Source organism: Falco punctatus (genome assembly GCF_963210335.1).
Source record: "Falco punctatus genome assembly, chromosome: 8".
In the NCBI taxonomy this organism is placed as follows: domain Eukaryota; kingdom Metazoa; phylum Chordata; class Aves; order Falconiformes; family Falconidae; genus Falco; species Falco punctatus.
Window position 1 is genome coordinate 54,462,977 of NC_137588.1, and position 24,562 is coordinate 54,487,538.

At 42.8% G+C, this 24,562-nt stretch overlaps 1 protein-coding gene across 2 annotated transcripts in view; it reads left to right on the forward strand.

Moving 5' to 3' along the window:
* Nucleotides 1-24,562, forward strand: part of NSG2 (neuronal vesicle trafficking associated 2) — a 54,628-nt gene that overhangs the window by 23,886 nt on the left and 6,180 nt on the right. For both annotated transcript variants that reach the window (XM_080398564.1, XM_080398565.1), the window contains exon 3: nucleotides 7,499-7,618. In XM_080398564.1, coding sequence (XP_080254690.1) covers nucleotides 7,499-7,618 — 120 coding nt within the window. The remainder of the gene's footprint in view (nucleotides 1-7,498; nucleotides 7,619-24,562) is intronic.

The following is a 24,562-nucleotide window of genomic DNA, read 5'->3' on the forward strand; positions in this document are numbered from 1 at the left end:
ACCATTACATACATCCCAAATGCCAATTTTAATATTAATCTCTGGGAGGTCTGCCTGCTGAGATGTGTCCATCCTGTATATTTGGAAGCATAGCTGCCTCTCCCATGGGATGGGACGTAGTCATAATTATTTGGGAAATTTTTTAAAGACCTGATTGTTTAAAGATCTGGGAATTGGCAGCACAGTGATTGCCAGGTAATCTGAGATTACTGATCCAATCAGTCCAGCGTGTCCTGGTATTAGCAGTAGTAGTCAGTGCAAGAGTCAGCAGAAGGTACAGGAGATGCTGCAGTAGGCATGGACCTGCTCATGTCTATCAATGTTTCATCCTAAGCCCGCAAAGGAAGAGATTGTTTTAAGCCCTGAAACATGATTTTTCCATCTCTTTTCCTGTACTCTTCTACTGCTAAGTATTTTAACTTCAGCTGCTTTGGCAACGTGAACATCTCATTTACTCTTTGAAGCTGGCTATGTGTGAGGATTAGAGCTGGTAGGTCACTGGAGAATTTGGTGTGCGAGCAGGTGGTGAATTTTAGCCAAGCCCTGGCTTGCAGCACGTAAGCATAGAAACCAACTCAGCCAGAGCAGATCTGGCGCCAGGACTGAGGGTCACCATTTTGCAGTTGTCAGTAACCTGGATGGCATGCCACAGCGGGGACTCTCTCTGAGGTCTTTCTCAGCTGTTGGTGCTCAGTTGGGTAATGAAGGCAAAGGAAACCACGTCGTCGGTGCCAGTGGTAAGTTTATATTTTCTGTTCTTTCTCTGCAAGGGAGGAAGAAAGACATAGAAAGGAATGAAGCCGAGAGTCTCATTTTCATTTAAAAGTGAGCATGACTAATCCGTATGGAAGCTGATGGGCGTGTTAACAACCATTTTGTGGGACTACAAAGTCCGGCTTTGAACTTGGAAGAAACCTTTCCCCTTGTTAGGAGAAACACATTTTGTTTATCTCTTCTGTCAAGCTGACAGCCACTCTGAGTGAGAGACTCTTCATTATTAATAATCCCGGGAAGTAGTATTTTAAATTTTTATGGTTTGCACTTTGCAGCACCTGAACCACAATATATTACATGCACCGTGGCAGTGAAGTGGGAATTACAGAAGGGCTGCATGTCTTTTTCCAAATGAATAATTTAAACACAATGCCAGTTATGTTAAATATTATTACTCATTTCTTCAGGGAAAACCATAGAGCTCAAACGCAAATATAAAGTGGCAGTAAATGATGTTATGTTTAGTCAGTCTGAGACAAGACTCAGAATTCATATCAGTTCATTTTCTCAAACACTTACTTCATCCCATTGCAGGAAAACCCTTTTTCAGGTTCCATGCTTAATGTGCTGGTTTTCCATTTGTCCTACTTCATGTCCACTCTGCTCCTTCCTCCTCAAAGCAAATGCTTTTACTATAGTTCACTTCGTTAGAAGCTTTCTTTCTTTTTTCTTTCAGCATCCAAAATCTCTAGATTTCCCAGCAGTCTCCTACTGTTTACTTTTTCAAGGTTGTTGATGATGGATTTCCTGCTGGTGTACGCAGACTCTCATCTGTTGTTTCTCACCTCAGCACACCTATAATTTTCCAAAGCATCACTACAGAGAAGGTGCCTGGTCCTGCATTCATTAAAGCTGAGGAAAGGTTTTCTATTGATTCCAGTGGTGTCACTAGCATTAAGCCTAGAATAATAAGTGCATTTAGGTGTAGGGCTCGATAAATGTGTTAGCAAACAGCATCATTAGAAAAATCTTTCTTGTGTGGAGCAGCATGATAGATACGGCTTGCTGTCCTGTCGTGTCTGAGGTTTTATGACTTTCACAGGCCATTCTGTATAGACCGCTACTGAGCTTTTGCAGAAAAGTGTTTGAGGGATTGGAATGGGGAACCAGAAGATGCAAAAAAAAAAGGATAGAAAATAAATACCTTTCAAGACATGGAGAGTATTATTTCAGCTGCCAACCTAGGATGATTAAGGACAACGATTCTGCAGGGAGCTGCCATTTTCCATAGGACAGCTGAATTCCTACCCACCCCAGCCATATTTTGCTAGCCCCTAATCACAAGAATGTTATATTTAAATGGAGAATGTGCTGGAGCTACTGTTATCACTCAATTAATGAAAACCTGAGAAAACACAGTGCACTGTAAGTAGCAGCGAGCCGTGGTCTGTCATATTCCTGACTCAGCCACCAATTGCTGGTGTGACTCAGCACAGTAGGGTGGTGAGACACTGGAGCAGGTTGCCCAGAGCAGCTGTGGGTGCCCCATCCCTGGGATGCTCAAGGCCAGGCTGGACGGGGCTCTGAGCACCCTGCCCTGGTGGAAGGTGTCCCTGCCCGTGGCTGGGGGGCAGGAACTAGATGGTCTTCAAGGTCCCTTCCAACCCAAACCATTCTGTGAAAATTCTATGATTACTAAACTTTTTTTTTCTTTCTTTTTTTTCCCCTACTCCGCCATCAGTAATATGGGGATACTGGGGTCATGCTGGTATGTGAAGCGCTTTGAGCGATCTTGCCAAAGAATGCCACAGGAGCCTTGCATCAGTATTATAACTGGCTGTAGGAAGGTGACTGATGCCAGTTTAAGCTCTGATCTGGCCAAAGCACCTAAATGCACACTTAACTTTAAATATCTGACTAATCCTGCTGATGTTAATAGGACTAATTGCAAGCTTAAGTGCTTTGCTGAATTGGAAGTTAATGAGTTCAAATGCTAGATAAACCTGGTTATGGAGTAAGCTGCAAGGACTGCAGTGTGGTTTCCTGTAATTAGAGAAGTCTTTTTGCTGGTCCTTGGAAACCCTTTTCTCTCTTCCTGTACTAGAGTCAGTAGTACACCATCTAGTAGTACTTCATCTAGGAAGCAACTTTCAAAGAACAATTTTATTTTGGATGTAAAATGAAGGAAGTCCCAAGTAATTTATTTGTGTCCCCTTTACTGCATCTGCCATGAGCAGCACAGTCTCTCTGCAATTTAAAGGTGGAGGGTTTCTGGGAAATAGCGTGAAAACTTTAAGAACAGGTCATGGGAGCAACATAATTTGCAGGGCCATCCCCTGAGCTAGCGTTCATCTAGGCTCCATCCACAGTACCAGCTTTAAAGGACTGCGGGTAGGCTGGACTGAGCTGGCGGAGAGGCTGCTCTCTGTGGTGGTCGATCACAACACACAAAGTGGGGCACAGGCATAAGCTGGTGCTGGATCAGGACCTAAATAATGAAACACGAAGGCTGACAAGACAAAGGCTTAGGCAATCCAAAAAGTTGATGGGACTGTCCTTGCTCTTTGATGTTAATTTTTAGGTGTGCGGGCTTGCTTCATGAGGTGAATAAAAATCATAGCAATAATTCTCTGCCCGAGTAAGCTCACGGGTAGGGATGCCAACCTGAAACAGCCAGACCCTTCTCACCATGAGTATGAGTTAAGACAAGCCTTAGGGAGCATGCAGGAGGAGGTGAGACCTCATGGTGGCAAGTGTGGAGAATAAGCAGAACGGTGTTTCTGCAGTGGGGATGGAGAAGGAGCTAATTGTCTTTTTTGGGAACATTCCAAGAGACTACTTGCCCATTTAAGCACTGGTTCAGTTGTTTGCATTTATTGTCTGTACTCGGGAGGCCAGAGCACAGCCAAGCATTGCTGCCAGCTCTGGAAGTTACCCCCTTTCAGCGGTTCATTTCTACCCTCACAGCATTGCAGAGCAGGGAATGAGGAGATGGGCATTTCTTTCACTTCAGTTTGCTTTGAATTGCAACCTGCACAGGATCCCAGTCTTACACTCCCTTCCTCTGGTTTCGATGAAGAATAACTCTATTGAAGTCAGCAAAGCTGCAAAACAGGCAGGGGGAAGGAATGGGGATCGTTCCGTTTGCTGTGGTTTGTAACAAACGCCAGTAGCTCTCCCAGGAAACCTGTCATGGTGTGAGATGAATGTACCTTGTTTGCATCGGAACAGTGGGATCCTGGGCTCTGATGGAACTGCTCTGGGGCAGCCGGTGATAGATGAATGCTGATCATTGCACTGGCTGTGGAGTCAGTGCGATTTTTATTACTGTACATCCAACAGCAATTTGGTTAGAATATCTGAAAGACTTTACTGGCAGGAATTTTTCCTCAGTGACAAAATAGAAAGAAAAGGTAAAAATGGAGTGATGGCAGGGAACAGGGGGAAGGCAAATCTTCTTTCCCACCCAACCCAAATGAGAAAACTGGAAAATGAAAGCAGAACCACCAACCAAAATAGCAAAACCCCAATAATGCTAAAAAGATTAAAAAAAAATCTTTACAAGATTAACTATTCCTTTTCTAAATTTGCACTTAGATTAATACTTTGTGCTTTAGAAAATTTCTTTGGGGTTTTGAGCAGCTCTCATTTGAACTTGTTTCAGAGGCACTCACAACTGACGTGCCTGGGCGGCTGTCGCTGTAGCAAACGCTCCGCTGGCAACTGTGTGTGGTGCGTGTGTGTGTGCGCATCCGTGTGTTGCCATCTGACAGTGTTTGCTCCTTTCTCTGGATATTGCTATGGTCGCCGTGGCTGGTGTGGCCTCGGTAATGCTCAAGGAGTGTGATGAACACAACTCAGTTTCCAGAAGCCTTTGCATGGGGTGGGGATGGCAGCTTGTCGGATGGAGAAGGGGTGAACGTGGCTGCAAAAGTGGCACCCGTGCTCAGGCTTATTTATTTAGGCTGTAGGGGACTAAGCAAGAGTTAGCTCTTTTCCTTTCAATGTGCAGCCCGTGCCCTCGACAAAATGACATTTTCATCATTAATGCCACAATATTGAATGCTTGCTACCCCTACACTACAGGTTTCCACTCTCCTTTAAAGAGGAGACCTTACTGACTGTCTTTCTTCTGCTGAGTAACTCCACCAGGTGTCTGACAAAGATACTTCTGGAGAGCAGATATTTAGCTTTTGCAATGCCAAAAGGCATTTAGCAAAAGTACTTCTTACCTCGTCTAGTGAAGCTTTTCGACACCTCTGCAAATTTCTCTGCAGAACACTGACCAGCAGGATGACTATGGCTGTGCGCACACACACATTTCGCTGCTGGCACAGTCAGCAAATTGTGTTTCAAGTAGGTTCTGATCTGGCTGGGGACTGAGCTAATTTATTTATTCGCAGACATGACTGACATTGCTACTGGACTTGCCTGGTGAAGGGCTGTGTGGGTTTATTTTCAGTCTCATGCTGTATCCCTGTAGACAGCATAATTTAAACTTTCCTGCTTAGCAGGTATTTGTTGAATGTAACAACAGTTAGTGAATACCCATAATAAAACTGACATTAATGACAAAGAATGGAATAAAATTAACTTATATCTAGAAACAAGTAAGGTGCTTTTTTTTTTTTTTTTCCTCCTTATATTCTGTCTTTGTGGTCCTTCATTAAGACCTAACATTAGAGTCTGTGGAAGAGCCCTCATGTATATTTAACACTTTTGTCTGCAGTAAGATTTATATCAAGCAGGAAGCATGAATTTGGGAGAACTGGATATTGTGACTGGTAGTTTGAAAACAGAACGAGTGCAATTTCTGAACACTGGCTGGCAGGTGTTGATGGCCGACAGTCTGTAACTTACTGTACTGGGCTTACAAAAGGCCAGTGAGGAGACTGGGAAGCTGGGGGCCAGCTGCATGGAATCCTGACTGCACTCGCCTTCTTTTGAGTAAGAAAATGAGGTTATCGCCTGTTGTAGCTCAGAGCTAACCTGGGCCCGTTTGTCTGGGCTGGAGAGGGAGCTTTGCTTTTTTTGGTCCACAGTGTGCTGGACTGCATTTCAGAGCGCCGCGGGGTTTGGTGCAATAGTAGGTTCAGAGCAGTGTCAGGGTTCATCCCAAACCCAACGAATCAGGCTTGTCCCCATGTGTCATTTCCCATCGGCTATGTCGTGTCATTAGAAATTCTGAGTTCCAAACTACTAATATAAATATATTTGGGTGGCTTTTTGTCTCTTCTTCTTCCCAAGTCCTAATGTTGCAAATGCTACTGGAGTAAATGCCATTGAGAGGGATTTGCTGAGGGATGTAAATATTCATCAGTCCTTAATGATTTGCATTTGAATCCAGAAAATTGGCTTATGACTCCTCACTGATTTTCTCTCACTCTGATTTTCTCGTGGCATTAAGTGCAGGAGGATTAAATACCTGGGGTTTTCTCTGGTCCAAACCAGACTTTGCCATCTTCATTTGCAAATAAGTTCTTCATTAGCTGGTAACTCAACCTTGTGCATCACTTAATCTTTTTCAATCCTTCAAGACATTTTGTTTCTAACAAAGAGCTTTTGGATCATTCTTGTCACTCGCGTATGAACCAGTCACCACTCCTGGAATATTTACTTTTCACCTTGGCAAGGCTGACAGCTGCCTAAGTCCTGCAGTTTGGGGTGGGAGGCAAAGAAGTGGAAGTGTTGGCCCCAGGATCAAGAGCTTCAGTGTTCTTTCTGTCCTTTTGTGTTTAATCTGCCCAAGCCCTGCAGACCACACCAACCCATCGTATGCTTTGCGGACCTTGCCCCGGGTTTCTAACCCTCTGCAGAAGCACAGCGGTAGCGTGTGCTCGCAACCACAGCTCCCCTCTCCAGGGATGAGCTCCAGCTCTTGGCCAGTGCTGAAGACAAGGCCGTTTTGTCTTCTCTTGCATTTTTTGAGCCAGAGTAAGCTAGTGTGGCTATGCTGGCACGTTCTCATGATGCTATTTAGCTGCATAGGCTCATGGATGGGTAGTCTTTTAAGATTCTTGTGTATAATGGGATGGATACGCTCACTCCTCTGAAGGGCTGTTGGTTTCAGAATATAGCCCTGATGCTCGTCCCCTCTGAGAGCAGCTGGTATTAGGTGTTACTTTTTCTGTGTTTACAATGGGTGCATTTTACCCAAAATGTTTAGGGTTATTCTAGATTACAAGTAAATTCAGTGTAGATTGACAATGCAGTGTTGGTAATTTGACCATTCCCTTTTAAAGCCACTTAGGACTTCTCAGTTCTCATTTTTGTAAGACTAGTAGGACCTGGACTAGTCAGCAAATGACACTGTGATTTTCTGGGGAAAACCCAAGGTGATAGCATGAGATTAATATTGATAATTTGGAACCTAAATAAATGAGACACCAAATGGCCCAAGTTTAAATTGGCTTCAGTGGAACTGTTGGGATGGCGTTTTTAGTAAGTGAGGCTCTTCTTTAGGATGGGCTGTTTTTCTGTGCGTTCTACCCGTTGGAGACGATATAAAAATTATATGCCTAGTCCTAAACAAAAGTGGGTGTCAAACATTTTGCTGTCAGCTATTTTAAGACTCGGTATGATGATAAGCTCACTGTCCTAGGTCTGTGTATCTGCCTGGCTATTCATTTCTCTGTCCCGGTTCCTGAGGGTATGATGAGTTGGTGTTAATTTATGGTTCTAAGGTACTTGTGTAGGTCCAGGGGGTGGTTTGTACAGAAAAGCTTAGATAACAGAAAAAACATATCACGTGTGCAGAAACCTTTAACGTGTTGATATTTTCCAGGTAATTGTGAAAACAAGAACAGAATATCAGCCTGACCAGAAGAACAAAGGAAAACTCAGAGTGCCCAAAATTGCTGAATTCACAGTCAGTTTCACTGATGGTGTAACAGAAAGACTAAAGGTAAGAAAAGGTTATTATGCTGCCTTCTGATGCAAATGCCATTCATTTTAAAATAACCGAATCAAAGCGACAGTAAAGACATAACAAATTTAACACACCACTCATCACTAAGGAGAGGCATAAAAATCCATTCATAACTAGATCTAAAGTAGGAAATGTTTACCTTTTCCCAGGAAATGTTATGAAAATATTTTGGAGCTCAAACTGAAGGTAAAAACAAGTTTTAATCTTTTTTTCTTCTCAAACATTTGTGTTTTAAAAGAACAAAAAATCACGGTGAAGATTGATCGAAATAGTTTGTTTCACCTTTTAGAAATTCTTTTGTCTTGTAGTCAAGCAACCTATTTAATATTTTAAGTATTTTATTATTATATAATTATATTATTGTAGATTAAAAGCCATTTCAAACTGGATTAAAGGAGAGATACTGGACAAGTATCCAAGGATATCCTGTCGTGTGTGCAGTTTTGGTTCACAGGAGTTGGAATTTTCTGATGAAAAATGTTTCCTTGAGAAATTTTCAACAAGCTCAAACATGGAAAGAAACTCATGAATTATTGAGCGCCCTCAGTTCCTGTTGACTGCAGCATATCAGAATGGCTCAGTTCTTCCTAAAATTAGTCTCCAAACGTATAGCTGCTAGTATTTTTTCCTTTTTCTTTGAGAAGATATGGTGCTTTTTCCTAAACCACAGACAATGGGAGTGATAAAACCGCGAGATCTGATTTTATATTTCCAAAGTCAGAGGAAATTATTTGAGGAGACAGTGCCTAGCTATAGTCCTGCTGCTTGAAAAGCTAGTGTTTGGCTTACGAATTTTTGTGAAAGGGTGTAATCCTCAACAGTTAACAGGAATTGGTTCAGAGAACTGCACAGTCTTTGATTTGGCTCAGTTGTTCTCAGTTTTGAAAGAAACAAAGAAGTTTAATTATTTTCCAATACTTTAGAAGAAAACTATCACTTCTAAAATTGGAATGTGATACAGGAAAATTTGTTACCATACATCCTTGATAACCTTCAAGGTAAGGCTTGTTCAACTTAGTTAAAGAAGAAATGTTTATCTACTCTCTTCTGAAGCGCTACAGAATGGCACTATGTATTTTCCAGAAATTCACTATTATTTATTTCTCAAGGACACCTGTGTTGCTTTTATCCAGGATATTTACAACCATAATTTATTCTTAAGAAGTCTGTGAATAAGTGTTTATAGATTCTTGGGGTTTTTTTAAGTGGACATCACATGTTTTGATCTAAACAGCTCGCCAGGGGCTTACAGGCTGTTGCTTTTGGTTGAATTCTTTACTGATCTTATTGCATGTGTAGCATCTGTTTACCACCAACAGTGACTCTCCATTGGTACCACTAGTAAACATCTTATTTTTATACTTATTTTATATTTTATATATATATATATATATATATAATACTCTGTTTAACGTAAACGAATTAGCCACAGTTAAAACCCCAGCCTTGGAAACTGCAGCAGAGGTTTTTCAGGGTGAGCGATACACAGACCAGAAGCAGACACAATGTGCCTGAGAAACACCAATAAGTGTAGTGCCTCCTGGAAGTGATGTTTTGGCTTGTGACCCTCAATAAATGGCATTGTTGATATTGTAAGTAGTGGTGTTTCACTGGCTATTTAAAACTTAATCTTGCAGCCCTGAACGGCGTTAAGGTCAGTGTAAGACAAAGTTTCAATCCTGTCAAAAGATCTGGCCTTGCTATTTAAAAAGGCAATCGAGAGCAGGTCAGCCTTACACACTGTGTGTGCAGGAGGCTCATAAGTTAGATGTATAGCTCATCCACTGCTATGGATAAATCTCGTTTCATCTATTCCTTCTATAGAATACCTTGTTTTTCCCATTCTTCAAGTGCTGCTGGGGGCTCCAGCCGCGTGCATGGACCGACAGAGGTTTAAGCTGCCTTCCCCTTTGCGGCACGCTGGGGCTGGCTGTGGGAGCTGTGCCTCTTCCTAGGCAGCCTGGCAGCATGACAGTTTCATTTTTAAGCTATTTCCTTTCCCCAAAGTCCATATGATTTCCATTCTCTGCTCTTCAATGTCAACTTATTAATCACTCAGCCTCTCGTCTAATACTGGATAAGACTATAAGCCTCTCCCTGCCTGCTTTTCATAAGGCTTCCATTTATCGTATTAAGTTTGTAGTATTATTTCCTGACAAAAATGAGCTGAGATAATAGGTAATATTTCATTACCTTTTGTACTTTTTTTTTATTGCACTACATTTTTGTACCAGTGCATATTTTTAGTGAAGTTATTAAAAATACTGCCCTCTGGTTATAAGCAGGCCTATTATCTGGTACTGATGAAATCATTTTACATTTGTTTTTTGTAAGAAGAAATCATAGTAAATACTTAATTTTTATTATCTCAGTTTGGCTACACTTTTAAAAGCTTAAAAAAAGATAATATAAATGAGATCATTGTGTTTTCTTTTGCTGGCTGATTGCTATTCTATATGCTATGCTATAGCCTTCCAGTATGTGATGTGTTGGAAATATCATCCACATCTTATTGTTAACATGTTGATTAAAATTGAAGTATTCCTCTATACTTGAACTGGGCTGTTGGTAGCTACACACTGGTAGAAGCACGTAAATAATCCCCTGGATTTCTGCAAAAGAAATGATGGAGGGAAAGGCCAATAGTCCATCCAAGGGTAGACTTGGATGTTTAAACTAAACTTTGGTTTAGTGCACGCCAAATGTGTGAGAGCTGTATGGGAAATGCCTGTACAACTAGTGTGAGTCCACAGCAATGCCTGAGTTCAAGGGTTTTCGTAGGGAGCCATTTTGCTACTACAGCTCTACTAGTCTGTGTGTGAGGAGCAATACATCTCAGCACATGGTACCTGTACATTGGGGAAAGAGAAAGGACAGTAAGAGGGTGTGAAAATAGCCCAGAGATCCTATCCTGTCTGCTACTGGTGAATATAGAGTAAGACACCTTGTATTTTATTTTTCACCCAAATGGTAGCATTATCAGCAATTCAAACAGAAATACGGCAAAGTGAATATAATTAATGTGTGTGTGAAAAAATGCTGCTGGACTCCATATTTATGACTGTGCTCCCCACCCACTAATAACCTCTCTGGAGGGGGTTTTAACATTTCTGTTTCAGTCTGTGAAGTGCTTTTCTTTCCTCTCTACTTCTGGTCACTTGGTATGAGAGAGAATGTTCTCAGGGAAGAAGGAAACTCTTCCCGGGTTCTTGGGTTTTTTTTCTGAGTCATGTAGTTGCATTATACAGAAGAGCAGGATCTCTGGGGGAAATTTTGGGACCATATGAACATGACAGTCAAATCCACAGATGCCCTTTATTCTGCCTTTTGGGCATCTTTTATTGAAGAGGCTAATGAATTATTAGACAACTTTCTCGCATGAGTAAGCCAAAGCCAGAATTTAAGCTTATGCATGCATATTTTTCATCCATCCAGAATAGCACAGATCTGAGCTCTTTAATTATTGTAAAGAAGAGACTGTCCCTAGGCAACGGTTCTTATTTCACACTACCTCTTCCAGGAATTTTAGATAGCTTCTGCAACTTGTCACATCTCCTAATAGATGAGATTATGATTCTCTATAGCTCAGCACACAGTGTCCTGGAAGTCTGACCAATTAGGCTTATTCTTCAGCTGGGTGAGTCACCCCATACATACTTTATAACAGCTGTTTAAATACTTGTGTGTAGATGGGTTACAAGAAAATGATGTTAAAATGGCATTATCGTTGAGCCATCCGTACATAAAATAATTTTTTTTATCATTTTACTCCTTCACAGAGGAGCAATGACAACGTTTTTGCTAAGCTGACTGGCAGTGATTTTATAGACCTTGCCTCCTCCAGACTGTTTATACCTTTGGAGTGTGTCCCTCTAGGATGTTTTTGAACTGCAAAGATCTTATTTTGCAGTAATGATGTATACCGAGGTTTCTCAGTCTGGAGGGGAATGGTGTCTGGTGTTTGCCTTCCATTTTGCATGCTTTGAAGGTAGCTCAAGTTACCGTGCTTTGGCATCCAGTGGTGACACCGAGGTGCATTAGAAAAAGTCTGCAGGTGTGATGTTCCTGTGCGGGACAACAGATCTAACCTGTTGCATTTGAGGCAGGGCTTACTACTTCTTTTTGCCAGTGATATCCTATGTTACAGCTTTTAAGAACAGTCTCTTATATGTGAGTATCATCATTCCCATGAGTTTCTGCCCTTACTTCTTTTTATCAGTACTGAAATGAGATCAAATGCTCTTTTGCTTTTCAAGCAGGTTATCCATTGAATGAAGCTTGTTACTTCTGGAGGACAGGGTTTCCAGTGACTCCTTTTGTCTTCCAATCAGTCCAGATAACACAGAGAACAACCAGAAGCATTTATAAGGTGAAGAGTGGGCTTCTATCCACTTTCTTGACAGTCACTTAGCTGAACCTTCTTTTCAAGACATCACGACCCTGCTTAAGATGAAACAAGCTGGAGAATAGCTGCTGATGAATTTTGTGCTTTATCCAGTCACACACAGTGAGCACAGGTAAAGCTGTGCTAGCTCTTGAGTTTGCCCAGATTTTTTTATCTCCAAATAGCACCAGGAAAGATACTGGAGGGGTCTTTCAGTGTAGGTGCACAACGCGGAGTGTTGGGTTGACACACGTAACTGCCTGCCGGTTACTGGTTTTGTGCCAATCGCTGTCTTTATGACACAAGTAAGTTCACATGCAACGAGTTTGACCTCTGTTATCGCTAAGTGCCACGAGCTATTAACTACTGCCTTTTCAGGGAGACAGGGATTTAATGACAATTAGTTGGGTGATAGTTGCCTACCATAGTTATCTGACTTCTCATGTCTTCCACAGTTCTTTCCTTTTCATGGATCATTTTCTTAAGAAAGTTGCAGTTACCGGTCTTTCAGGGTTGGAATAATTAAACTATGTACTTGTCTTTAACAGAACAAGTTAGGAGTGGGCATATGGGGGAGTAAGTGAGGTATGTAAGATGTTTTCTTATGAGCAGTTTATCTACCTGGAAAAATCATCTGTAAGTATTGATCATTACTTCACCGAAGAAGACTGGGAGCTTCACTCGTTTTGCTACAAGTTGGCAAGATCCATCTTCAGAGTCACTGGCTGTGTAATCCATTCCTGTGGAGTATGCAATGACTGTATTTCTTATTAGATCAGCTCTCTTCTCCCTCCACCCTAAAACTGTTCTGATACATGCAGATCCAGTAACCAGTGGATGTAATTATTGGCCACACTTTTCATCAGGTTCTTAAAATATAGTGGAACCCATTCAAGTATTTCAGTTATTGAAATGCTCATACTGAAACAATTATTTTCCTCTGACCTAATGTGAAAGAACAAAATCGGTTTTGTCTCCAGCCACACCCTACAAAGCAGACACTGATGCAGTAATTGTTTATTATAAAAAACAAGCCAGTATCGGAAATGCTTGGCTCCTAATTAAGAAAGATTTTTCTGGGCCAGGGCCAGGGTTTGATTTCCTGTTATTAGCAGCTTTGCTGAAATGGAAGATGCTTCCTCTGCTTCCATCACTAGAATGTGACCCATTGAATCCCTAGGGTATTCAGCTAGATCTTGTAGTGGAGGGATCCTCCTGTGACAGGCATTGCGATTCAGAAGGAAGGAAAGTCCCAGGTTTTTATGCCTGTGGAGGAAGGTGAGGAGCAGGTCTCGGTCCCTTTGTTTCTGCAGGTAAGATCCGTTGAGATGCGAGCGCAAGATGTCTTGTACAGTGGCATGCAGAGACTTGCTGTGTGGCCTCTGCACCGCCAAATGTCTGCACCGTGAGCGTAGCTCTGAGAAACACCTCATTTCCCTGAATGCATATACTTATCTACCAGCCCACCCTGCCCTTGTTTTTAAAGGGCACATAACCCTTGCAGCTGTGTAGGTGGCAACTCTCCCTTGCTTTGCTGCACACCCCCCCAGCCCCAAATGTGGCATTCCTCTCATTCAGCTCCCCCTGCTCCCCCTTTCCAAACTCCCCTTCCATGCCATGGTTCCTGCAAATTTCTCCATAGATGTTCTGCTTTCACCTGTAGTCTCTTGCTTTATGCTGACAGTTCTTCCTCTAACCTGCAGAGGAATGAATCCCAGAAAAATGGCATGGGGCTTTTCATTGTGCCCATTCAATAGCTAAATAAATTTAAAGATTCCTTTAATTGTTAAGGTACCACAGGGCAGGAGTAACTCACAGAAAGGACTCCTCTGAGTGTGAGCAGGACAGTTTTCCTTACTGCTTTTTAATACTAACAATAACAATGTTACCATGGCAACTGCCACATGGCATCAGTTATCTGGAAGATGCAGAGTGGCTGCTGAAAGATCCCATTACACTGACTAATGCGAGTGGTGCTCCAGGGAGGGAACATGCTCTAATACACAGAGATTTTTCTCACTTCAGTAATAATTGCTAATGTGGCTGAGATGTTGTTTCCAAGCTGCACAGCACTTGGATGAGCGGTGTGATTTTGGAGAGCAAGGGACAAAGCAGAGGAAGGTGGCAGGCACAGAGGAGCAGTGGCAATAGCATTCAGGCGTTTTGTGGTGCTGGCACCGGCATCGGCGACGGTACGGTGGTCTCCTGTTGAGCCTTGCATTCAAACAGGGGCTTAGGGGGACGTGTCAGTATGAAGGGGTTGATTTCAGTCTCCAGGGACTGATTTGAAGGCTTTGACTCCCTTTGGGAATTCTCAACTATCATCAGGCAATCTCATCTCCCAGTGGGCTCAGATGCGGTGGGCATGTTCTTCTGGCAGGGGTGTCAGGCAGCTCTGGCTGCACCTAAGTCTTCTCCAGACAGTGATGGAGTGACTTGTCTTTGGAGCCCAAGCTTTGTCTTGTCTTCAGAGGTTGAATATTTTCCATTGCAGTGCAGAGGGTCACAATATCTCCTTTCTCAAAAATCCACTTCCCAGCCCCACCTGGTCTTGCGTCTACTTACAAACTAGCATGTGCATGGATTCAGACTCACCTGTGGTGTGTGTGAAAGGGCAGGAGAGATGTCGCTCATCGTCCTTCTGCCTGAGCTCAGAAATCACTCTTCTCCTCCTCTGGCTGTAAAGGTAAGAGAAGAGGATAGGTCATATCTGTCCCCGTTGGCCTCACAGCTTGCGTGGAGGTCGATTGATGGAGCCATTTGTGATCATTGGTTGACAATTCAGAGTTGTGAGGATGAACCAAATGTGGATTTTTGGCTCAGCTGCCAGAAAACAGATATTTCTGATCACATCACCAGGTATGGTAGTATAAACCCCACAAGGTTTCCTCTGTTTGGGTAAAAGTCTGAGTGTTTTTTTAGGTGTTCCCAGCTAATACCTGGCTTTCTGGTACAGGCTAGGTCCCAACAAGGTAAAGCCAGGAAGAATTTCCACGTCTAAAACACACACAAGGAAAGTGTATTTTGATTTAATTAGAATGCTCTATATGACTGGCTTAGGGACCACCTAGCAAAGCACAAGAAAACCACCATGGCTTTTATAGGAAGTGGATCGTTCCTTAAAGTGTATTCTTGGTTTATATTCTTTTTTACAGAAACACAGACACATTCTCTTTTGCAAAGTCAGAAAAAACATCTGAAATATATTTTATTTTTGCCATCTGTGAGCACTGACAGTGTAATCAGCTGCAGAGATTAGTTCAGGGTTATTTTTTTCCTTTAATTGATTTTTGGAGAGAAGAAGAAAGTTAATTGCTATGTAGAAAATGTCTAAAATTGGAAGTCACAGAGAATATTCACATGCCTAAGGGTTTGTGGGGTAGACCTGCTGAATAAATTCTCTAAACCATGATACACTGGCGGATGAAAGAGCAGAAACCTCAACCGACCCTTTGCTTTGGAATAAAATGCTTGAAGACTTTCATAAGCATCTGCATGGTGATACCCATCCTGCTAATTACAAAATGTAATTGCGGTTTCCACTTAGCCTGAATGATTTCTTACACTGCATCTTTGTCTTCAACAGCACAATGTATGTTTCATTCTGGTACCTCTGCCACTCCACAGTAAACCTTATTTGTTGGGTAATTTTCTTGTCATCGTTTGAGGTGGAATGAAATATGCCTAATGATAGTTTGGCTAATGTAGCAAAAGGGACCGAATGGGATGGAGGAGGAAAGAGTTTTCAGCTGACTGAAGCCAAGGCAAAGTTTATTGACTGTCGTGAAGTGCATTTTCTTGTAGCCAAACCACAGAATGCTAAAAAAAAAAATAATAATCAGGGAAGTGAAATGCTTCACTGGTACATTTTTTTTTCCATATAATGTTTCATTCTCTGTATTTATAAAGCAGCACAGGCTTCTGACTGAATGTTAAACAGACCTGAGCTCCCTCTTGTTAGTACTTGCAGATGTATTAAGCCTGTTGGGTCAGATCCACAGCTAATGGAACTGGCCTCACGCCTTTGAAGGCACCATAATCAGCTAGATTATTCATTTTCGTTGTTTGTTTTTAAAAGAGTAGCTTTTGTAAGTCATTTGCAGCAATAAAGCTTCACATTTCTAATTTAAAATGGAAAGCCTTTTAATTCTTAAGTTACCCAGGGGACACTTTGCTCGCCAAGTCATCACTTCGTCCTCATATGAAGCACCCACATAATAAGAGTAAGTTTTCTGAGAGAGATGGGTGCACTGGACCATGAGTGCTGTCATATTATTAACTGGATTTCCTGACCCATGATAGTAGACATAGGTGCTGAAATCATGTGAATATGTTGACCTTCTTGAAGGAACGAACTTCCAACTGATTATTTTTTTTAACCACAAGAGTGCACTGAACAAAGGTGTTTTAATTTGTGCAAGCTTAACCTTTGATTTCATTTTATCTAAGAAGTCCATGGGACTGGGAAGTGGTAGGAGAAAGTTATCATGTGCCCTGGCATATAAAGAGCTTAAATTGTTCTGGGCATTTTTAAATCCAGTCTTCTGTTGTTGCTGGCTGATGAAGAAAATGGTAGTGTCATAAGTAAAATCAAAATACAATAAAGTGATGAGAAAAGCAAATACATGAAAAACCATGCCTGGAGGAATACCATTTTGTGCCTTAGTCCAGTACATCAATACCCAAGTCTGAAAGGTTTGCTTTGAAAATTGCCCTGCCTTTGAAAGAAGGTAATTCCATAAAGCAAACAGACCTCAGCTTTTCCCTAGAACCAGCCTGATCCTTGGCCGTGGAATGATGTTGATGGGTGGTTTTGCCCAGAAAAAGCCAAGCTTTTGGGGACTTAGATGCTTGCAGCTTTGGGTGGATCTTGCTGGAGTGTCTGTGAGTAGCAGTGGGGAGTAAGATGTGGAGCTGGGCCCGAGTGTGCCTCAGGTGTCAAAGAAAGCCACCAGCAGAACAAGCAACACAACCTGCATTTCCCAGGAGTGCTGCCGTGTGCTGATCCCTGAACCCGTTCTTGCTCAGGGCTCCTAATGCTTTCCCTGCACCAAATCCAATGTGAGGGAAGCAGGGAGAGGGGGAGGATCTGCATGTGTGAGACTCTTCAGAGGCATCTTGGCAGGCAGAAGGTAGGCAAGGAGACGTTTTACTGATGACTTGATATATCTTGTATGCGTGTTAATGCATTTAAAGAGGGGCCTCGATGAGCTGAGGCATCCATTGCCATGTCCCATGTGAAGTGACCGGAGGAAGGGTCACAGCCAAGCTTTGCACAGTGCAGTGGGACATAGCAGCATGTCACTGATGCGGCGTTGGTTGGGGAGGTGACGTATCTGTCCGCTGCAGCACCACTAATAGAAAACCAGTCTCAAATTAGCGATTTGGAAGGAAGCCCCTTCCAGCGTTGCTCAGCTCATGAGATGGTTTGTCAGGCATTATTAGGACCATGGGTTTGGTAAACAAAGCACCTTTATAAGCGGTGTTCCTGAGTCATCACGCTTGTGTAATTTTGGGGGTTTGCTTCTCTTCTTTTGAAGGCAGCAGAGTCACAGAAATTAGAAGGGAAGGCTTACGATATTTGAAAAAGGAAGAAGATATTCTTGTAGGAGGTGGGGGAAAAGACCTTTAAATACCTTTATGGTCTGCCAAAAAGTCCATGTATTTATTTGGTATTCCTAGAAACAGTATTATAGCATCTCAATATACCAGCCTATTCTGATGAAGGATTCTTTTTATGGCATTAAATGGCAGAAAAAGAAAAAGCAAACCAAACGGAGCTTTTTATTTACCTAAGTGAAAATTCTGCACTATTCAATGTTGGAAGCATCCTTATTGAAAATGGCATTTTAGAACTTCCATAAGGAATGGGGGCTTGGAAACTGAGCCGTGAATTTTCCATTCAAGGGGTTTGACTTGGCACAGAGAGACATCATGCAGACCGCAGCTGGCACCAGACACAGTTAAAAGGATCTGAGGCTATTAGTGCCTAAACAGCCACTAGAAATTATATTACATGATGGAGACTGGCTAATATAATTGAGCCAGCTAGTTATTGTGTGCATAATTTAATTATTTGACAAATTGCTTAGAAACACGGTGTTCTTGTTCTACACTTGTGCTGCACTTGCAGCATTATGAGGCGCAGAGCAGAGGAATTGCTGGTGGGTATGTAGTCATCTTGGAAGAGAGAATTTTTTTTTTTTAAGGTTTGCAAACTTGGGGGAGGTTCACTGGTTTAGTTGTGGTGGGGCAGTGTACGCAGGGATGGGTCGAGGCAAGGGGGACATGGCTGGGATAGCAAACTGGGTGGCAGACAGCTAGTGCTGTTTCAGGTGCATACTTCGGGAGCTTTAGGGCAGTTGGAGAAATGACCCTCCCTTTGCTCTGCTCTGTGTGTCTTTTGGACTTTGGTTGCTGGGCTGTGTGGTCTGAAAGGAACCCATGAAATACTGAAGTAAACGTGAGATGTTTTTGGACCTCAAGATTATACTGTCCTCATGGGCAGCGTTCAGTGTTCTTAGGAGAACTGGGGCCAAGCTGGTTTACAATTATGAATTCTAAGATAAAGGAACAAAACCCCCAATCCCTTAAGCTTCCTGTAAGAAGCCATGCAGCACTGAGTATTTTCCCGTGGTTTGGAGGATTTAGATACATGATGAAGGACGTTTCCCTCTTATAAAGCATCTCCTAAGAGATGTTACTTAGGAATCTGCACACCATCTGGAATAAAGCTGTGCTGTAATAGTAAAGGACAAATCCTACATCTTGAACCATACTAAGCAAATGTGAAGACCCAATTGTGTCGCTTTTTTTCAGTTAGCCTTTCAAAATTTCAGAGGCTAAGCTGTTGCCATAAAATCAGCAAAATCAGCAACTTATTGCAAAAAGATTCTTAACAATCTGGAGTGAAATGCCATTTTTGGAGTGCAGCCAAATCATTACCTGCAGAAAGGATCCAGCTGTATAACAGGGTGCTGGGCAATGCACCGCAGCTTTTCTCTGTCTGAGTCGGAACGGTGGAGCAGCTCTTCCTGGAGGGTATTTCTGACCCCTTATTGCCTTGGTCGATCCCTCTGTATCCTGTCAGCCCGTGGCTCCCTCCCTGCCTACATGCCTGAGCTTTCTTACAGTAGCAACCTGGATTCAAATGATGGGGTGGTTCACACTTGGATTTCATCCTGGCATACAGGTGGGACGCAGCCAGGATAGACAGCTGGATCCAAGAGCTCGGAAGTGCTCCTGAGTCTTTCACTTTAGCTGTAGTTTTCATGTCAAGATCTAATGTTGTCAATCTAATTATCAGCTGAAAGAAGTTATGAGATGAAGGAGAAAAAAATGACCCTCCTGAATTTTTCACTGTCAAGCAGAAATCCCTGTAATGACATGATGAGTGTATGAACATCTACTGAGATGCCCTTAACAGCTGAAACTGTTCTGCTGAGCGGCAAGACCTCAGGGACTGGCCCTGTGGCAAATGGATTGATGATTTTATCATATTTTTTTCTTGCATGCAAGTTAACTAGGTTGTCAATGGATTAATAAGTCTCCAGGTGTAATGGCATTGCCATGGACTATGGAAAGAACCTTGTTGCCTATCCAAGCATAGCTCTTATGCCCTTCTGTGAAAATAACCTTGACAGAATTTCTCCCAATGTTGTTTACGACAAATTTTGTCTCATTCAGAGTCTGTCTTCTTCTACAAAGAGAAAATTAAAACCAAGATAATTTCTTCAACTGAATTGCCTGTTAAAGGTCACAGTATTTCCCAATACCCATCAACATTGAAGGTATCTTGCAGAACCAGACATGGCATCAGCAGTGGCATCCTTTCCTGACAACTTGAATGTGAAGAGGGTGAGGCTGCACTGCAGGAACGGAGGCATCTGGCTTCTGAGATCCCTTATTCACGTTACAGCTAGGACTAGGAAGACCGCAGAACTTTGTGGGGATTTTTCCATGATAAATTATCCTTATCTGGGAGTTAAACTGATCTCCTAACACACAACTCTACGCTCTGAGAGCACTAATTCTTCTCTGGGTGCTGCTTGTCTGGCTGATTTTCCTATAGACATAAATGCTTTTCCTGGTTGTGGCATCTTCTTGGCTGTACTCCTATTTTGAGTGTATATAAGTGTATCTATTGCATGCCCTGAGCACTGGGAAAGGTGTCCAGAGTCAAACATTTATTTGCCAGCTTTAGAAAAAAAATCATGCTTGATATTGAAGAAGTGCCACCCACACAGATGAAACCCCCTGCTTGCTAGCCTCTCACAAGAGCTGCATGAGAACAGAAGAGATGTTCTGCACTATTTTCTTCAGACAGATTGATAGACATCACATCATCTGTTTGCATCCTGAGAATTGCTCCTCGTAGTTGGAAAATGGAGGGTGATTTCCAGTGCCTGGGCACCTGGGGCTTATGCCTGATCCACAAACACCAGGTGATACTTGCTGAGTTCCTCCAAAGCTGGACCGAATGCAGCTGTTTTCCACCAAAGAGAGGGCAGCACAGTGGTTTTCCAAATGATTTTTAGACAGTAGATAATGCTACTGCCTGAGTGTGAGCAGTGATGGGTTTGAGCTTTAGCAGTGGAGCGCAAAGGATTGCAGTGCCGTACCAGCTAGTTGACCATCCCATTTGGAAACCCATTTTAGTGACCTGAAGGCAGATGTGTCAGAGCAATGTGTGAAAATCCAAAATGGACAATTTCTTACCCCTCTGAAGACACCTAAGCCTACAGAAGGTGCCTAATGATTCTTGTGTCCTATAGGAAACTAAAGGAGATTTAGACACCTGACTGCCTTTATGGATCTAGGTCTAAGTGACTGGTTCATGCCGTCAAATATGGGAACTCGGTGGGAGAAGAGGGGGCTGTATTTCTTTTATTAAGCCCTACTTCAAACCATGTGGGGGCTCTCCATATGAATGCTTTACCTTTGTCGAATCTTACTGAGCTCCTTCTGTTCATCATATTATACAGAATAAATTTGGTAGATTAATTGTGATTAATTTCATAGAAGAACTGTGGTTTGGGTTAGAAAAAACAACCCTTTACTTCTTCAAGAAGCGTTGCTTCACAGTTTTGTAGGATGCCTTCTTTTGTGTTTCACTACAAAGTGCATTGCATTTGAATGCCCATGTTATTTTCTTTCCCGATCCAATTTTTATTTTAACCATTTTTATGCTGAGTCCTCACAGTGTGTGACACCATCAGTGGAGCCTGAGAACAAAACATAAAGGTGGAATGACAAGCCCTGGTGCCAGGGCTGTGATTGTAAGTTATGTTCCTCCAGCTGCTAATGCAAGTAATATGTGGCTTAAGTGGGAACAAAACCACACAGCCCACAACTCCCCAGCACAGGCTGGATGCTGCATGCTAATAGAGAGCTGTCTGCATCCAGTCCCCACTGGGCAAAGAAATATTTGTCAACTCAGTTCAAACAGTGCATAAATTTGAGGGAACTGCCATCTGCTGACAGACCCTTCCCCCACCTACACTGTCTGAAAATCCATCCTTATGAATATCGGCTCTGTGCAGTAGTATTCCCTTCAACCCCTGTTCAGGATCTGCCTTTCTCTGCTTCCTTTTTCCCCCCCTGGGTATTTCCAGAGAGTTCAGGTTTCCCAGGACTCTCAGGCACTGAAGTACCTCACGGGTTTGTGTGACAGTGCCAGCCCTGTGCTGGTGTGTAGCTACCTGCAGGCTCTGTCGCTCAGCAGCTTGTCAGAGCCCCTAAGGCTCGATTTTTGGAGGGACCAGCAGCTCCCCTCTCTTGTTGACTTCCATGAGCAGTGAAGGGTGTACACCCTCTCTGAAAATCAAGGGTGCAAATTTTTGCCAAGGAAAACAATAAGGAATAAAAATGTAGAAACCTTACAGTGGAAAAGCCTATTAAAAGAATGCCCTGCTGTTTGGATGTGGCATTGTTCTCTGGTTTGCTTTTAAATAAGGCTTTTCATTGTAGATAGAGAGGGCAAAAAGGAATTTTTGATGAAAAAAAAAATAATCAGGGGCAGCTGTTGAAATCAAAGAGTGTAGGAAGGATACTCCAATGGACAGCATGAAAGCCAGGTTAACTAGAACAGCGTTGCAATTAGATACCTCACTAGAGCAAAACCTAGTGTCAGCTGATGTCCTGTTGCTTGATGAGGATATATCTTTCTTATATCCATGCTGTTGTGAAAGTGCAACGTGTACTTCATCTATGGAAAAGGTGGGGAGGGACCAAGCCAAGTGGGCTGCTGTTAATGTGAGGTTGACATCATCTTTCAGAGATGTTAAGGGCCTTTTTCTGTGTTTTGTGGAGGATGGGGAGTTTCTTAGTGTGGTAACGATGCTCTCTCTCCTCCATTCCAGCAGACACTCCCTTCTTAAGGGAACCTATGGGAATCGTATAAGACTTTGGGGAAAGGGCAGGCAAATCCCTCCCTTCTTTTACCCTCTCCAGCAGTCACACATGACAGATTCATGCCTGCAGCACTTCTCGATTTTATCTGCTCACTAAATTTTATTTCCCCTCTGTGAATGTTTATATTGCTTAGAGACTGCCAAGGTTCATGTTAATCATAAAAAAAAGTGGAGGTTTATTAGGTATTGCAGCTCTGTGATTCTTTGGTGTTTGAATGTTAATGATGCTTTGTATGCTCTTGGAATAGCTGGAGAGGTAGATCTTACCTCTGGCATGGCAAAATATCTGGGGCGGGGGGGGGGGGGGGGGGGGGAGGTTTCTTCCCTTTCCTCTGGGTTTTAACATCTTACATGACATTTCATCCCAGAGCAATTTTACACTATGTATCATCATGTGTAATATTGTGTCACGCTGTAATTTTGCAAGTGCATGAAACCGCAGGAGGGAGGTGAGAATGGGCTCAATTACACCCTGGAGGGAGGGGAGAGCTCAGCAGAGGGACCGGTTCCTGGAAGGTAATGAATTAGGTGTCAGCATTTTGCCAGAGCAGAGAGACAGAACAGAGGGGGATTTATTATTTTTAGGGGCTCAGTGGGCAGACAGGAGGAAAGGAACCTGTCAGGTGGCATTACTGGTGGTCATTTCCATGAGCTGTGCATGTACGTGGGATTTAACAAAAGAAGGGACATTCATTCTCGCTCCAGACAGCTTGGTTCTTTCTTTTTCTGAAGGCTAAAGGAAGAACTTGTCCATGTTAACTGGTTGGAGTGGGAAGTCTTCAAAGCAACTTTGGTGGCAACTCTTGGGGAAGACAGACACAGCCATCCCGGGCGAGGGAGACATCTGACAGTTCAGGGATATTCCCCTTTCACAGCCTCTTGTCTGGCTGCAGTCAACCCTGATGAATCCCTCTGGGATGGAGGAAACGGTGATGCAGAGGGGAAGAAAGGAACCAGGCAGACATTAGAGCAGGAGGAATCAGCACAGGGTGCATGCATCCTGCTGGTGTGCAGTTCTTGCTAGCCCTGATGATGCAGGTTGTATTTACTAAAGAAGACTAGAGGATGAGCAGCTTCTCACTTCTTAGGAACGAACAAGAGGTACTTTCTCACCGAGTTACGCTCCATGCATTCCCAGGTGGCATTCAGTGTAATTTCATTGCCCTTTGTCTCTTCCTTTGCCCTGAGCACAAGTTTGTTCCTTCAGCCTAACCCAAGCAAGTTTTCTAATTTCATTGTACATTGTATTTAGGGCAGAGCAACCAAACTGGAGAGCTGAGAATTTCTTATTTTCTGAATTTCTAGCCAGGGCTGCCCTCTAAGCATCGGCTTTGGTAGAGCAAGATGTATGTCTTCCTTTAGTGCCCTCAAACTAACCTCAAAGGGTCTTGTGCCATTGTTGTCTTTGTATTACTATATAAATTATTATTGGAGGAAGTACAAGACCTAATGTGCTCCCCTTTTAAATGAAGAAGAGTTGGTGGACATGTATTCTGCAGGGAGAAATGCTCTTCTGCATTGGCCTGCCAGAGCTGGGTTGTGATGGGTCTTTGTGGAGAGGGGTCTTTCTTCCTAGGTCTCCTCTTGGAAAAAGTAGAGAGTGTTAGCATACTTAATCAAGGAAGTCTCTCATTTTGACTATACTTTTTCAAAGTGACCTTTTTCATTTTTTTTCAGGTATAATATAGTTTATTTTGGGGGCAGAAAACAAAGCAAATTCCTTTTCCATCTCCCTGAATCCAACTGAGACTTCAGCACTATGAAAAGGGATATTGCTCCCCTAGGTTGGGAACCCATGGGCTACCATAAAGCTGCTCTGAAATATTTCTATTCAAACTTGCAGGCACGTGCACTTTGATGGAGAGGAGGTGGAGCCCATATTTGCTTGGTCAGACTAGTGCAATTCATACCACCACACTCCTTTCCTACCAGCTACCTTTCCTGCTCATTGGGACTCTCTTACACATGTTCTCTTATGAGATCCAGCAGTAAGTGCTTCTCCCTCTGCAGCTGCCTTTTGCTTAATTGACCCGTTTTGCAGCAGATTAGGCCCCAAGGAGGAGGTTAATATGAGCAGTTATTCTAAAAGGCAGGTCAGGACTTCAGTGAACTGTTCATCATGGG